This window comes from Polyodon spathula, chromosome 7 (assembly GCF_017654505.1).
Source record: "Polyodon spathula isolate WHYD16114869_AA chromosome 7, ASM1765450v1, whole genome shotgun sequence".
NCBI lineage: Eukaryota > Metazoa > Chordata > Actinopteri > Acipenseriformes > Polyodontidae > Polyodon > Polyodon spathula.
Window position 1 is genome coordinate 2,130,191 of NC_054540.1, and position 15,380 is coordinate 2,145,570.

At 42.3% G+C, this 15,380-nt stretch overlaps 1 protein-coding gene across 3 annotated transcripts; it reads right to left on the reverse strand.

The window, feature by feature from the left end:
* Positions 1–61: 61 nt before the first annotated feature.
* helb (helicase (DNA) B) lies at positions 62–14,909 on the reverse strand. Of its 3 annotated transcripts, XM_041254115.1 has the most exons (15): positions 14,603–14,909; positions 12,802–13,179; positions 12,042–12,250; positions 10,634–11,554; positions 9,764–9,941; positions 8,741–8,882; positions 8,052–8,200; positions 7,626–7,710; positions 6,537–6,596; positions 5,441–5,606; positions 4,663–4,797; positions 2,949–3,635; positions 1,955–2,071; positions 1,747–1,839; positions 62–1,408 (listed from the first exon to the last, which is right to left on the reverse strand). In XM_041254115.1, the coding sequence occupies exons 1-14, from the start codon at positions 14,841–14,843 to the stop codon at positions 1,780–1,782; spliced, it is 3,528 nt and encodes a 1,175-aa protein (XP_041110049.1). In that variant the 5' UTR covers positions 14,844–14,909; the 3' UTR covers positions 62–1,408; positions 1,747–1,779. The 3 variants fall into 3 exon arrangements, with proteins under 3 accessions (XP_041110049.1, XP_041110047.1, XP_041110048.1); XM_041254113.1 differs by having other exon boundaries at positions 62–1,868; positions 1,923–2,071; XM_041254114.1 differs by lacking the exon at positions 1,747–1,839 and having other exon boundaries at positions 62–1,582; positions 1,881–2,071.
* Positions 14,910–15,380: the final 471 nt, after the last annotated feature.

The window sequence follows — 15,380 nt, forward strand, 5'->3', positions numbered from 1 at the left end:
CGTGTCGTGGTCAAGGATGAATGACCGAGTAATTAAAAAGAAACCAAAAACATTTCGTCAATGTCCATCAATTATATACCTTTACTTTTTTTTCCCGAAAATAAATGTTAAAATAGTGATAAGTTTCTTTTGATGCTCCGTGTATTATAGGTACCCATATAAAATTGAAAATAACACTTTAAAATAATCGGTTTCTCATTCAATCCCTTGGATATTGTATCTATTTTTAATGAACGAGCATTACAGACTGTAAAGTATTTTTGTACAAATCAAATACTTTGGTAGCATGATATTTAATCGTCTGTGTATGACTGGGAATTCCTACAGATGTAAACCTTTGTATGGGGGAGGAATAAAATATACACAATGGTATAAAGGTGTATAAATTAGTTTATTTATTATACAAATTGGCACGTCATTATAGTGCAAAACTGAATTCTTCCATTATCACATATTTATACTTACAGCAACTTGCACAGTGTAAAAAATGATGTTATAATTGTTGCCCTTACAATTGACAAACCACTATTTTAGTCATAATATATGCAAGGGCTTGACTGAACCAATGTCAAGCTACGTTTTAAATTTGCTGCTTCATTCCTGAAAACGGTTCCTACTGTAGTTCTAATGACATTACCTGGGAAACAAAATAAGTAGATCATGATGAACTTCATCATTAGAACTCTGACCGGAAACAACAAACTACTCTATTACAGTACAGTATATATGCTTTTCATTATCCTGCACATTCCAAAACAAGGTATTTAAACAATTAAAGTGATGATAAAAAAAAAAAAAAAAAAAAAAAACCCACGTGGGATTGTCAGTGTGAGGGAGCAAGTTGAAACAGCTGCCTGGGTCCTGTCCTGTGGCTGGCTGTTCAGAGAGGAGCAGGGTTGAACAGCTGCCTGGGTCCTGTCCTGTGGCTGGCTGTTCAGAGAGGAGCAGGGTGGAACAGCTGCCTGGGTCCTGTCCTGTAGCTGGCTGTTCAGAGAGGAGCAGGGTGGAACAGCTGCCTGGGTCCTGTCCTGTGGCTGGCTGTTCAGAGAGGAGCAGGGTTGAACAGCTGCCTGGGTCCTGTCCTGTGGCTGGCTGTTCAGAGAGGAGCAGGGTTGAACAGCTGCCTGGGTCCTGTCCTGTGGCTGGCTGTTCAGAGAGGAGCAGGGTGGAACAGCTGTCTGGGTCCTGTCCTGTGGCTGGCTGTTCAGAGAGGAGCAGGGTGGAACAGCTGCCTGGGTCCTGTCCTGTAGCTGGCTGTTCAGAGAGGAGCAGGGTGGAACAGCTGCCTGGGTCCTGTCCTGTGGCTGGGTGAGGGCTGGTCAGAGGGGAGCAGGGTGGAACAGCTGCCTGGGTCCTGTCCTGTGGCTGGGTGAGGGCTGGTCAGAGGGGAGCAGGGTGGAACAGCTGCCTGGGTCCTGTCCTGTGGCTGGCTGTTCAGAGAGGAGCAGGGTTGAACAGCTGCCTGGGTCCTGTCCTGTGGCTGGCTGTTCAGAGAGGAGCAGGGTGGAACAGCTGCCTGGGTCCTGTCCTGTGGCTGGCTGTTCAGAGAGGAGCAGGGTGGAACAGCTGCCTGGGTCCTGTCCTGTGGCTGGGTGAGGGCTGGTCAGAGGGGAGCAGGGTTGAACAGCTGCCTGGGTCCTGTCCTGTAGCTGGCTGTTCAGAGAGGAGCAGGGTGGAACAGCTGCCTGGGTCCTGTCCTGTGGCTGGGTGAGGGCTGGTCAGAGGGGAGCAGGGTGGAACAGCTGCCTGGGTCCTGTCCTGTGGCTGGGTGAGGGCTGGTCAGAGGGGAGCAGGGTGGAACAGCTGCCTGGGTCCTGTCCTGTGGCTGGGTGAGGGCTGGTCAGAGGGGAGCAGGGTGGAACAGCTGCCTGGGTCCTGTCCTGTAGCTGGCTGTTCAGAGAGGAGCAGGGTGGAACAGCTGCCTGGGTCCTGTCCTGTGGCTGGGTGAGGGCTGGTCAGAGGGGAGCAGGGTGGAACAGCTGTCTGGGTCCTGTCCTGTGGCTGAGTGAGGGCTGCTGAGAGACAGGCTCTGGAGTTTGGAGCAGCCCAGGGGAGATTCAACTAACAAGACCTTTGAAACAATACAAAACGAAGAGCAAGACGTAGGTTAATACAGTAGCAATGCATACAATATTAATTTCTAGTCCATGTGTTACTGTATTTCAGCATATGACAACTCATTTTTCAGAAGGCTCATATCAATTGGAAAATAAATTTGAAAAATAAATAAATAAAATCAACACTACTTGCTGCACTGTTGTTCCTAATGCCTAAAAAACACAGGAGCCAAACACAAGGACATTGCTTTGATGAAACAATGGTATCAGCCAGTAATTGCATTTTTGTTTCTCTCTCAAAAGCTCACTCGTGACCCTTTTGCTGTAACATGGAACAGTATATGCAGGCCCATAGGCTGCTGTAATAAGCAAGGAACCACTATTGCACATTCTTGCCAAGAGATGACTGGCCAATATTGCGCCTGCTTTTTTTTGTAGATGTTCTAGAGCAGTGTCTCTCAACCCTGGTCCTGGGGACCCCGTGTCTGCTGGTTTTCATTCCAACTGAGCTCTCAGTTACTTTGAGACCCTTCATTGAACTGATAATTTGCTTAGACTAATTGTTTTCAGCTGTTAAACAGTTGCATAGTAAGTTAGCTATGATATTTTATAAGTAACTTGAAATCTGCAACTGTTTAAGAGCTGAAAACAATTAAAATGCCTAATTAAGCAAACTATCAGTTCAATTAAGGGTCTAGTTAAAATTGGGAGCTCTGTTGGAATGAAAACCAGCAGACACAGTAGGTCCCCAGGACCAGGGTTGAGAAACACTGTTCTAATCTAGAGGATACAATTGACCTGGTGGTAAATCCCAAAATATGATCTGGTTTTTAAGATTTCTACATGGGAAGCACGTCAAGCCTGTGTGAGTACTGACTGCACAGCTCTTACTTTGGGATGCTTTGTAGGAGTCTCGTGCTGGTCAGTGGAGCAGCTTTGTCTTTTACTGCCAGAAGAACAGCCTGAAGAAGCAAGTCTTTCACAGTTCACAGAAGTGCTCCCGTGGTCAGAGCCACCGGCCCGAACCTCAGAATCCGAGGAGCTCATCTGAAGGGGCTCCTCTTCTTCAGCAGGTGGAGAAGGCATGTTTAGAAAGCCCATTGGGGACCAGGTGTACGCTTGTGAAAAAGTGACATCATCTAAGAGAGAGGTGTCTCCAGTCTCTGAGTCTGTTCTTTGCTTCTCCCCCCAAGCGTTCCTTTGGAACAGGGGGTTAGCGGAGCAGGTCATGCCAGCATGGTTTCTGGGACGTGCTTTAGGGGAGGACTGTGTGTAAGCCCAGCCCCCGAGCCCTGTGGCTGGCTTCAGCTGCTGCTGGGAGTCAGTCTGTGTGGAGGATCTCTGGCTCAGCAGATCGCCGCCCACCTCCCTCCTGCCCCTGGTCATTTTCTCTCGGATCAGCTCTCTCAGACGGGTGTTGCGCCTGGGGCTTTTGGAGACAACTGTTTTGATGAGGTTGCTTTCCTGAGCGACCACATAGACTCGTTTGCGCCCTCGAGTCACGGCTGTGTACATGTGCTGCCAGTTCTGTCTGCCTGCAGGGCCGAGGACATACACCACCGTCTCGGCTTCAGAGCCCTAATGAGAAAAACAGTCGTTAGTCTGCAGGAGTAGATCAGCATATCACTAATTAAGTAGTTTGTGAATATTTTAATGAGCCAATACTATGCATGCACTTTTAACAGCCAGTGCTGAGCAAATTTGCACAGTAGCCAAATAAGCCAAAAGCATCCAAGTTTCAAGGGTGAACTAGAACGACTTGTATTTACTTTGAAACAAAATCCAAAGTTGAATATTCTGTTATGTACAATACTGAAAAATGAGGTCTGGTTTCACAATACCCAGTTAGCACTACTATTACTACTACACTCGCTAAAGTTACATTAGGTAGTCCAAAACCAGACATAATAAAGCACTCCTACAACTCAGCTGAAACTCCATACTGAAGATTGTTTGGGTTCCACAACAAATAATGGTTTAAAAAAAAAAAAAAAATTCAGGCTCAAGGGTTGATTGTCTAAACCAAGCAACTTCAATAAAAACAATAATGTATTTGTAAAACCTCTTGTATGTACCAGATCAAGCAGGGTAGGGGTTTCCAATTCCCTTTGAATCAATTCCAAGAGAATTAATTCAAAGGGAATGGGAATTGATTTTAAAAAGGAATTGGAATGGAAAAAAAAAAAAAAAATGACCCACCCCTGGGACCATGTTTAGTTTAAGTGAGATGTACAGTATTAGTTACAGCGGTTCTGAAGAGACCAGTGAAAGAAAGACACTTGGTGAAGTAGGGCACATTAGGGTTGTATAAAAAGTGAATCATTGACAACATAAACCCTCCTGGATGCCTATGGTGGCGCCACACACAGGGCAGCACTGTGGTCCTCAAGACTCAGCCCAGTCTGGGCTTCTGTTCAAAATCAGGTGCTAAGCGAATTAACTGACCCATAGTAGGCTCAATGATCTAATCCAGGACCTGCCTGGAATAAAATCCTGGACTAAGGTTCAGTATGGAGGGCCAGAGCTGTGCACCGCTGCCCTCCACTCTCTTGACAATGATATGGCAGGCTTTTCCCTGTTCGTGTTCAAAGGGTAAGTTTTGTACCTGGAAAGTGTGGATGGTCCTGGCCCAGGCATGAGTCAGCCTGCACTCTTTCTGCAACTCTTTGAAGGAGACACACACCTGCCGCCCGTCTCTGTCATCTAATGTCAGGTATCGCTTCTTGTCGCTTTCTTCATCCTTTGCAATAATAATTTTAAAAAACACAAACAAGCAACAAAAACCATAAATAAATAATCAGCAATAGAAAAAATTTGACTCCTGCAGAAAGCAAAGTACCTGAAACATCTATCAGATACAAACATCAGTTGTGTGGCTTGAATCCATCTATCCTCAATGTATTACTGCGATATACAGTAAAACCTCTCTAATCTGGCATTGATTGGGACTAGTAAATTGTGCTGGATTACAGAGGTACTGTAAAATCTAATGCTGTACCCCAGGAAAGTAAGTATCATTGATAAACTACTTAAACTATATCACAGTATGTATTCATGCAACACCCTTGTGCCGGACTGCTGTGTCAGATTTATGCAGATAACATTTACCGGATTCCAGAACAGACTCTTTCCGGATTGTAGAGAGGATCACACCATTCATTTCTATAAGGGTTTGGACAGGACCAAAACATTATGCCGAATTACACAGAATGATGGTTTGCAGAGGGGCTGGATTAGACAGGTATAAAACTTCAGTCATTGCAAAAGCCTGCACATTGAAGTATGTATTTTTAAACTTAAAAGAATATTCGGAGCTATAAGCTTTGATGTTTCTTTTTTTGACTGTTTCACAGCACACACACGATCTCCCCAGGCACACGTACCCCCGTAATGAAGAATATTTCCCCGTTACAAAGCCGGACAGACTCCTTGCTCTTTTCGTCAGTTTTCATGTTGAGCTCTTTTTCTTTTGTCCGTTCCAAAACATTTCCGTTTTTTGTACAACAAACTTTGTCACGAGGCTGGAATACTTGCTTATTTTTGTGGTTTCTAAAAAAAAAAAAAAAAAATAGTAATATTTTTTAATTGAAAAGAACTGCCTTAAAAACAAATGGCTGTGTTTTACAGTGATTCATGTTGACTGCTACACTGTTTACACGTTGACAGAATTTGATTGCAATGATACATTCCTCAGAATTATATTCTTTAAATCTGACCCAGCGTGATACAACCCTCCATGAGAGCTTTATTTATCTGCATAAAATGCTTCTGTAACCACGCTACTCTTTCTGCAAGCCTGCCAGTGGGAAACACTAGAGTTGTGTTCTTAGTTTGGGCTGTCCCATTGAAACCAGTCTATGAAACCTGTTTTGATAATATTGTATTTGAAACAGTATTTTATTTGAAATTACTCAAGGGTTGTAGTATCACTTATATGTATAGTTTATAAATTCCTACTACCGCTAGTAGTTCCCTGCAGGAATTATTAATGGACATCCTGTTCCATCTACAGAAATGATGGCCGATGAGGCTTTACAAAAAAAAATTAAAAAATTACGACAGATATTTACATGCAAAAATATATCCTTTAACCCTTAAAGGTACAAGGGACATATGTGTCCCACAAATAAAGTGATGCTAGCTTTCTTATTTTTGCAATGAGGTGCACAAACAAGGGTTTAGAACTTACTGACAGTTTGGATCTGCTCATCCACATTGACAGTCTCTTTCTTGTGATACTCGAGTCGCTCTCAAATGCATTTTAAGAGGAAACCGTTTGAACAGCTGCTCAATTCCTCCAAGGGGTCGGAGCAACACAACAAAGAAATGTACTGCCATGACAAAAAAAGTCTGAAAGCACATCCAAATCTGAATACCCAGAATACACCCCTGAACCTTGTCGGAAGACAGATGGGCACGTATTTTATACATTTTTTAGATGGTTATCTTTTAAAACAACAGGGACAAGTTCCACCTTACTTGGTTAAGTGGTTGGAGTAATGATTGCAGCAAAGTTCATTTATTAAATCACAATCCTTCCTGCAATTAAAGAGAAATGCATTTCTTTAAACAGTAATAGCAAAAGGTTAATTTCATCCTGACGTGCTTTTTTAAATATTCATAAAAACAGAGCTGACCAGCGTTTTTGGTTCAGAGAGCCACATCAATTTCCATACTATATATATATATTATAGCCAATGAGAAAAAAAAGGTTTAGTCTACTAAAAAGCAGACTGAATAGTAGCAATTGCGCTAAGACCTTGTTGCAGCAGTTCATTAAACATCAATACGATTCATTCTGATAGAGTCTTGCAGTCTTTTTAAAAAGAGCTGTATTGTGGAGCTCAATAAGCCAGACATAACACAAGTCATCCTTTGGGCAGCCCTGCTTTATACTGTATGTTTCTAAGTGTTTGGTGGCTACCGCTATCAAGTTGAGAGCGGATTTCTCATGCACGCTTTGCTTTGTCATGCATACAAAGAGTGTGAGAGAAAGTATACTCTCAACTTGATAAAACTAATTGCAAGCCATTAAATATAAATTTAAAAAAATGAAAAGCTGATTTTAACATACTTAATATGTTCATATTCTGTTGTGGCTTATTGTGACTAGTATTTATTTATTGTTGGAAGCCATCAAGGCAACTGTGCAGCCAGGATCCTGCTAAACCTGGGCTTAACAGATCAGACCTTGATAGAGGGTATACAAGTATAAAACAAAGTTATGCTTTTCAAATCATCACAAAAACAAACAAAAAAACCAAGCCAGATTGATTTCCCATTTTTCCTACTAGTTCTAAAGACTTTGCATTGTGTATTCTGCATAGCCGTCACTCTGACTTTGAAGGGGTCTGACTGCTCATCTATTCTCAAGCTTTGATATGGTGTAAAGGAAGAGCTAGGAAGGTCTACTCTCATAACCAGGAGAACACAAGTCTCATTTTGTTTTGACCAAGGACTACAAATGCAGAGATGCATTGTGCTCTTGAGTAATAATAATAAAAAAAAAAACTTTCAGAACGCCCCGCGTGCTTTCCTAATTCTCACTCCGAGTAGAATGATTTTTACCTTCTGAATGCAATGAACTGTGAACAGTTATCATCCTCCAGTCCTGGGGCTGACTGCAGAAGTAATTTGATTGCATCCTGAAGCTCTAAAAGACAACATGATTGTTAAAGTGTAGAGTATTACTACAAAATGCATTTTGAAAGGGCAGATAAACAGTATGTAAAAGGAGCAGGGATAATATCAGGGATGTACAAAACAAGAGGTCTGAAAAGTTTCCAATGGGGGTGTTAATAGTTGGGAGTTTATTAGATCTTTTCTGATTTCCAATATGTTAATGGATACAAATCCCTCTAGTTCCCAGTATCTCTATTGGAACATCTTCTAACAAAATCTTGGTTATCACGTCGAGCACAGTGCACTTTGAAAAGGGGGAACACACCCTCGCCTGTCCCAAGGGGAGGTAGCTACTTGCGATAAACTACTCACCAAAGTTGCTGTCTGTCGGCGGCAGGGCTAGCAGAATAAACCTCTTGTCTGGGGAGGGCATTGAAACAGCAGAGCCACCCCCAATCACAGCCAGCTCTGCATCAAAATCTAGGGGTTTATAGCAGCTCTTCAACCCATTATCAGCAATCCTACAACCACAGAATGGAGACACTCTCTAAGGATTCCACAGGTGCATTCTGGTTTATGATAATGAAGCAGCTTAGTAGCGTGGCACTGATGCTTGGTTCAGCAATCAATAAACTGGAGCAGAACTGTCCAACTTTGGATAGAAGAGCCATGACAATTGTTTAGGGAGTTCTAAAACACAGTGACTTTTACAATAGGAAAAAAATCCTAAGCTTTAAAACGTTTAGGGGACAAGGGTGATCCTATTGTCACGCGACTACTAACTAAAACAAATTGCTGTGGACAGTGTGTCCCTTCGCAAATATTCATACTCAGTAAGGAGGCGTCTATGACTAATCAAGTAAGACTTGTTTGTTTGATTTGTAAGAGAAGAATAAAGTCATTGTAATGGTAAACAACTAGAAAGAACCGACTCAAGAACAATGTAACAACTCTTTGCTTCAACTAGATCGCTTCTTGTTACCCCTATGCTTCTACACTTTCACTTTCTTCCCAATAGGATCCCTTTGTGTAATGTATCCTGCCTCATGTCTAATACGTACCTTGCAGCGTTATCCACAATGAGCTGCGACTCGGCTCGATGGTTGCTTTTCATTTCTATGGCCCATCTGATTTCAGAAAGGCTGTTGAACATGTCAGCCAGAGTGTTCCCGGGCTCAATGCTGGGTAACTGCCTTACATCACCTAACAAGAAACCAACGAGCGACACAGACCACGCACCATTTCATTACTTTAACACAGTGCTGAAAATACCAAGAATCCACCAAGTATATTCCAAATCAGTGTTAATCCACTAAATTGTTCAGATTCTTCTTCTTTTTTTCTGCTTTCTTACCTTTTTATGGTTTTCTCAATTATTCCGAGTGGTTCTTACTGAAATTGTTTGTTTTCTTTCTTTTTTCATATGTCTGTGATGTACTTGAGGACCTGCTCTTCAAGTCTATTTGTCTGCCGCAGACATCTGTAATATAGGCTTGATCAGCCACAGTGTCTTTAAATTAGTTAGCACCAGCACTCTCCAGTGCACGGTAATATACCGCCAGAAAAACAAAAGGAAACCCAAAGTTGCCAGTGGCTTACTATGCTGATCTAGCAGGCAGCTAGAACAGAAGAGCAGGTCCTGAACACACAGTCAAGCACCTTCACACAGATTACCAATACACTGCAATTAAAAAAAACAGTATTTCATGAATTGCATGAATTTATATTTTCCTAAAATAGATATATTTGTGTTGCCTCCAGCACAAATATCATCCCATACCTGGCCATTTCAATAGCCCTTTCCCTCAAAACGCTTCCACATGCACACACAGTTTCTTTGTTGCAAAAGCCATTACACTTGTGTCCTAGGGAAATGATTCTGGTAATTACGTCCTGTCATTCAAGCACTCTGAAGTGCACTGTGCTGTACACGAATATGTCAGAGTGTCTAGCTTGAGTAGACTGGAAATAGGCACAGTTAATAATTCAATTTTTTTTTCTATTATTGAAGGGAAACCATCACAGATAGAATTATGCTAAAGGACATCAAAGTGGGGGGAATTAACCAAGTCTATTAAACTCACCCAGAATAACTAGCTTTCTCAGCTGAGCGTGCTTCATCAGCATGCTCAGCACAGAGTTAAGGATCTGCACAGAGACCAAGCTGCCCTCATCCACCACGAATATCTGCACTGCACTGAACTTCCAGTTCTTAGGGTTGCCTTCTTCATCCTTCTCTGCTTTCATGTAGCTCCACAGCACCTGGAAAGAATGCAGTTTGACATATGAAGACAGACATACAGTACAGCACTGCACTCAGGACATTTTTACATACCCACATAGTCCTTTATAACTAGATTCAACAAAGATTGGGGAGGTGGTTCTATTCAATTGATCTAAAACAGTGATAGATCTTAAGACAAAATCACACTTAAGAGGCTCACACACACACAGTGTTGTTTTAATAGGGCATAGAGGCAGTTCAGTTTGCATGCTTGCTCAACCCCTGGTCTCTCCTTTTGAAGCTGCCTGTAGAAACGCTCAGTGACGATTATGCTGACCTATGGGGTGGTTTAATGATGTAGACCAGTGGGTCTAACTTGCAGATCTTTCAATGCATTCCAGTCCAGGACATTATTCCAACTGTGTCATGAACTGAACTGAACAACCAGGTCCTTAATTGGTTGAACTTAGTTATTCAATTGAGTAGTTATAGACCCACGCCTGGATTAAAATCTAAATTATGGCAGCGCCTTTGCCAGTATGAAGTATAGCTATGGCACCACCATACACTTTTTAATTTAGGAGCTGGTACCGTAGGAACAAGGCCCTGTTTTGGATTGGAATGAAACAGCTGCAAGTGAGCATCACTGACATAGACAACAGTCCACCTATATTCTAATGCAATCCCTCCCTTTACCTTCCATTAAAGAATGTCATTGAGCACAACCCACCTGGTGCAACGTGTACGCCTCGGATTCCGTGCGTTTGTGGAGCAGGGACGCGGCTCTCCCAGTCGGGGCTGTAAGGAGAACCTTCAGAGGCTTCTTCGGGTCAGAGTCCTGGGCGCTCTGCTCCTGGGGCTGGCTGGGGATCCCTATAAATGTGTCCCAGTCTTCCGAGGCACTCAGGTCGTTCTCAAAGTCCTTGCAGGCTCTCTGCACCTCCTCCTCCTCCTCCTCTCTGCGGAGACTCCTCGCAGCCGCTTGGAATATAAGACTGACCACAGTGGTCTTGCCACAGCCTCCTTTCCCACTGATCACAGTTACAGGATTGGTGCACATCATTTCGGCAGCTTTCACCTGATCGGGATCCAGTTCAGCGCTGCAGTCGCTGTCCTCACATTGGTTTTTAGGATCGGTCCCCAGACCATTGACATCGCTGTGCTCCAAATGAACAGAATCTGTACTCTCAGCACCATCCTCAGTTAAATCATCGCATTTGCTCTCGTTTCCATTCCTGTGTGCCTTTATGGCCATCCTATTAATCTGGGCGTCCCGGAGGACCTGTTTCACATCCAGGTCAATGCACCAGGGGGGCATCCTCGCCAGCTTCTCAACGCACTCGGCTATCCCCTTCTCGTACCGATAGAGGTGTCTGAGGAAGACCCTCTTGCTCTCCTGCACCACCACTTTTTCGTCCTTCAGAAACTTGAGGGATTCCCAGGCCTTCTCAGCAGGAATGTCCCTCAGGGCTCTGGTGAGGTTCTCCACGGTGATGTAGGTGTGGCCCCACTCCCTGCAGGAGCGCTTCAGCTCATCGTACAGCAGCAGGGCGTGGTGCTGCAGCTCAGGGATCTTCGAGACCAGGTCAGACTGGCGGAACGCCTCCAAGGTAGCCTCGCAGCGGACTAGGCCAAGATCCCTATAGGTCATCTAGAGGAAAAAGATCAGGCTACTAGCTAGAATTATATAGGCTATTTCAAATATCTCTGTTCAAAGTGATCTTGGAAATATTAAGTAAGTTTAAGGCCCTGGTGGGGTCCTAGAAAGACTGCCTCTTGTGGGGAGATATGATCACACACACACCAGACAAACTGTACTTTTACGTACAGCTATTGACATATTTGCTCTGTATTAAGATCTCTGACTATACAGTATAGATTACATTTCATTTGAGGATATATAGATATAGACATATATACATATATAGATATATAATTTTTTTTTTTTTTTTATTTCTACAATTTTTAAATTATTATTATTTTTTTTTTATTTCATGTCACAATTAAAGCTCTGGTTATTACCGGGGGGAGGGGGGATCATTTTATCCACAATGTATTCTTGGTTTTGCATGTACATGTGACTATTTCACTTCTAACACTGTACTGTCCACCCCAGGCAAAAGCAACTGCATACTTACTACACTGAACCCCAGCTTCCAAACATCTGTCCTGAGCACCTCTTCCAGCTTATCCAGGACAAATGTCCCTGTGCCGTCCTCGCTTCTTCCGTCGCTCTGCTCCCCCTTGTACTTCTTTAACAAGTTCTCAAACTGTCGTGGCAGGAGCCTGGGCACATAACTCATTACCTGTGGGTAGCGTGAGGCTACCAGTACAGCTTTCCCTGCATCTGACATCAAACAAATTCACATTGTTTAGAATGGAAAAGAAAACTGAAGTCTGTGGGTGTGTATTGTAAATGACTGTAAGGAAAGAGTTTCTACAACTTGAAGGTGATATTTTAAAAGTACAACCCCTCTTAACAATGGATAAGAACAGAAATACCACAATACATTTTGAGTTATTTTATTTATTTATTTTTATTTTTTAAGAGCGCTGTGCCCATTGAAGTTCTATAGGAAGAAAAGGAAGAGGAGGGGTCTGTCTTAAGAACAGCAACTGCAGTGCCAAACATCTCAGGCCGCTGTGAAATTACACCTCCAACAGGAACACAATGTTGTAAAACTCGCTGAAAACTTGGATCCAAACTGGATTTGCAGTTGATTTTTATTGTTTTAATTTGTATAGATAACTATTAGAAACTAAATTAGCAAAAACAAGGACATGAAGATAGTGGTCAATGGAGATTATGAAAATGTGGAGTTTCCTGCTCTTCCCAGACAGTCTAGAGATAGAGCTGGCATGTTTAACGCCTTACAAAAGAGAAACAAACGCATGTACCTGAGTAACTGATCCTTGAGATTATATCTGACGCAACAGTATCAGAGTGATCATACTGTTCGTCAGCAAAATCTTTCAAACGGTCGTGCAAGTTTGAAAAATCCAGCCTGCATGATGCAGGGACCCATTCGATAAACTGCATGACGTGCTCTGCGACCACACCGCACTCCTTGAGGAACAGCGCGATGACGGATTTGGGGTTGTCCCCCAGGTCGGTCCGCAGGCTGTAAGAAGGGAACCCCAGTAGGAAGAGCTTGGACCGCCGCCCTCCTCCTCCTCCTCCTCGCACTGGAGCTGTCACCTCCCACCACGGGTCACAAAGAGAAAACCGGCCCACCAGCTTGTACTTCGACTCAGAGTTCAAGTCCTGAAAATCAACTGACAACAACAGGGATGGAAAAAAGACTCCTACTGCATAGCAGTTTCAGCCATTTCACGTTTTACTATGAACTTGATTAGCCACAGTGTATAGGTAACAAGCCTAGGTTATTAAACTCATAGTAAAATCAAGAATGGAGTTTGGAGTCTTATTTCCAGCCCTGAACAAAATACAGCAAGGTTAGGAAAAAAATTAGACACAATATAGTAATGGGTCATTCCAGCAAAAGTGGACTAAGCGGGCTTCCCTTGCCCCCTCAGATCAATGACTCAGGGATGGAAATAAAACTATTTCTTAGCGGTTTCAGCCATTCCAGGTTTTACTACGAGCTTGCTCAGCCCCAGTGCATACGTAAGAAGCTCAAGTGTGTCTTAATAAACTCCTGAGCTTGTCCCTGAACACCTTCCGGTGCCTCCACAAAACACACCTGTTCAGACAGCATCTGTAAACCTCACAGCACTGGACTATACTGGACTATATGGCACCCTATTGTACCACTACTTGCATCAGCTTGTACTTGCACTGAACTGCTCCATACCTTGCAGTATTCTACTACTGCTCTTAATTACAACTGTTCACTGTATCTTGTACTTGATTTTACTCTTATAGATATCCATATGCACGTTTTTGGTAATTGCTCTCATTTGAAATTGTTCTTAACCACTGTACTTACTATGTGCTCTTAATGGACTTGTATAAGCAAATATTTTTACTATAAGTTAACTGCTCTTAGTCCAACTGACTCTTAAATGTAATTATTTACTGTATTCTTTACTTTGCTCTTATTTGAATTTGATCTTATTTTCTACTGATTTCATTGTACTTTGTAACTGCTCTGAACTGTAATGTGATCTTCTGTACTGATATTTTGTAAGGTGATACAGTACTTTGTATGGTGATATTTAGTAATAACTGTAAGTCGCCCTGGATAAGGGCGTCTGCTAAGAAATAATAATAATAATAATAATAATAATAATAATAATAATAATAATAATATGGAACGGGAGTCTACATATCTTTAAAAGTTACAGTACACAGTGACGCTCTTAATAATAATAATAATAATAATAATAATAATAATAATAAAGGTTCGTAGTTTCACCCATTACAGGTTTTAATGTATGCCTGATTACGCCCAGTGTAAGGCTAATAACAAACTCAGCTTTGTCTTATTAAGCTCATAGTAAAACCAGGACTGGATCAAACGTCTGTGCAATGGGACTCTTAACATTTCTACCTTCCCAGTTGTTTAAACACAGGAGGAACCACTGAGAAAAGTCGACCGAAGAATATTTATTTTTCACTACAGTGCGTTTTTTTGTACTAAACGCTAGTAGGTATTGGATTATTATTATTGTGATTATTATTAGCATGTTGTCCACTCAGTCTGCAGTGCTGTATCTTCTATCCATTCTTGTTTACCTTCTCTCCGCGGTGGAATGGAGGATTTGATCAGCTGCCCTCCCGATGAAACGCAATCCATCTCCTTGAAGTCTAAAAACTCCGGCTCGTTGTTGTCCTCCTCTTCCGGCTCCGACAGCGACTCCGCTCCTTCATCTCTCAGAAGTACTTGTTTTTTCGGTAAGATATACCCAACTAAAGACCTGTTTCCGCTTGTTTCAGCTCTGCGTTCAGTCATTTTCAAAACCCCCGGGCCGAACATCTGACCGCAGACAGAACTTTTTTTTTATTTAGGCAGGGAAGCAAAACTTTGCGTCTCTTGCGTCGAACCAAAGAGTTTCTAACCAAGAATGTATATATCTGCATATATCTTCATTTATTTCTGAATACGCCCCCTGCAGGCCTCATTTTAAAATACCGCACAGAGAGAGCCGACTGCAGCGTAAAGCAATACCCGCTAGAAACTAGCTCCATAGGCTATAAAGCGAAGCAAATACTGTACAGTTATTTAATATTCTTTATCAGTTTAAATGTTTTACATGGTCATTCTTTTTTTGTTTGTTTTACAGAACAAACATTGAATTTATTTTGAAGTAAATGAAACGATGTTTGCGAGAAATCACTCACTACCCAACATTCAGATAGAAGCTCATTGTTATTAGTAGTTGTCGTCATGGTGTAGTCGTATTTGTTGCAAACTTTAAATAACCAGTAGAAAATTACCTGCTTCAGTATTTCGCGTTAAATTGGATTCATTTTTCTATGAGTTTTTTTTTGTTTTGTTTGTATTCATCTGTTT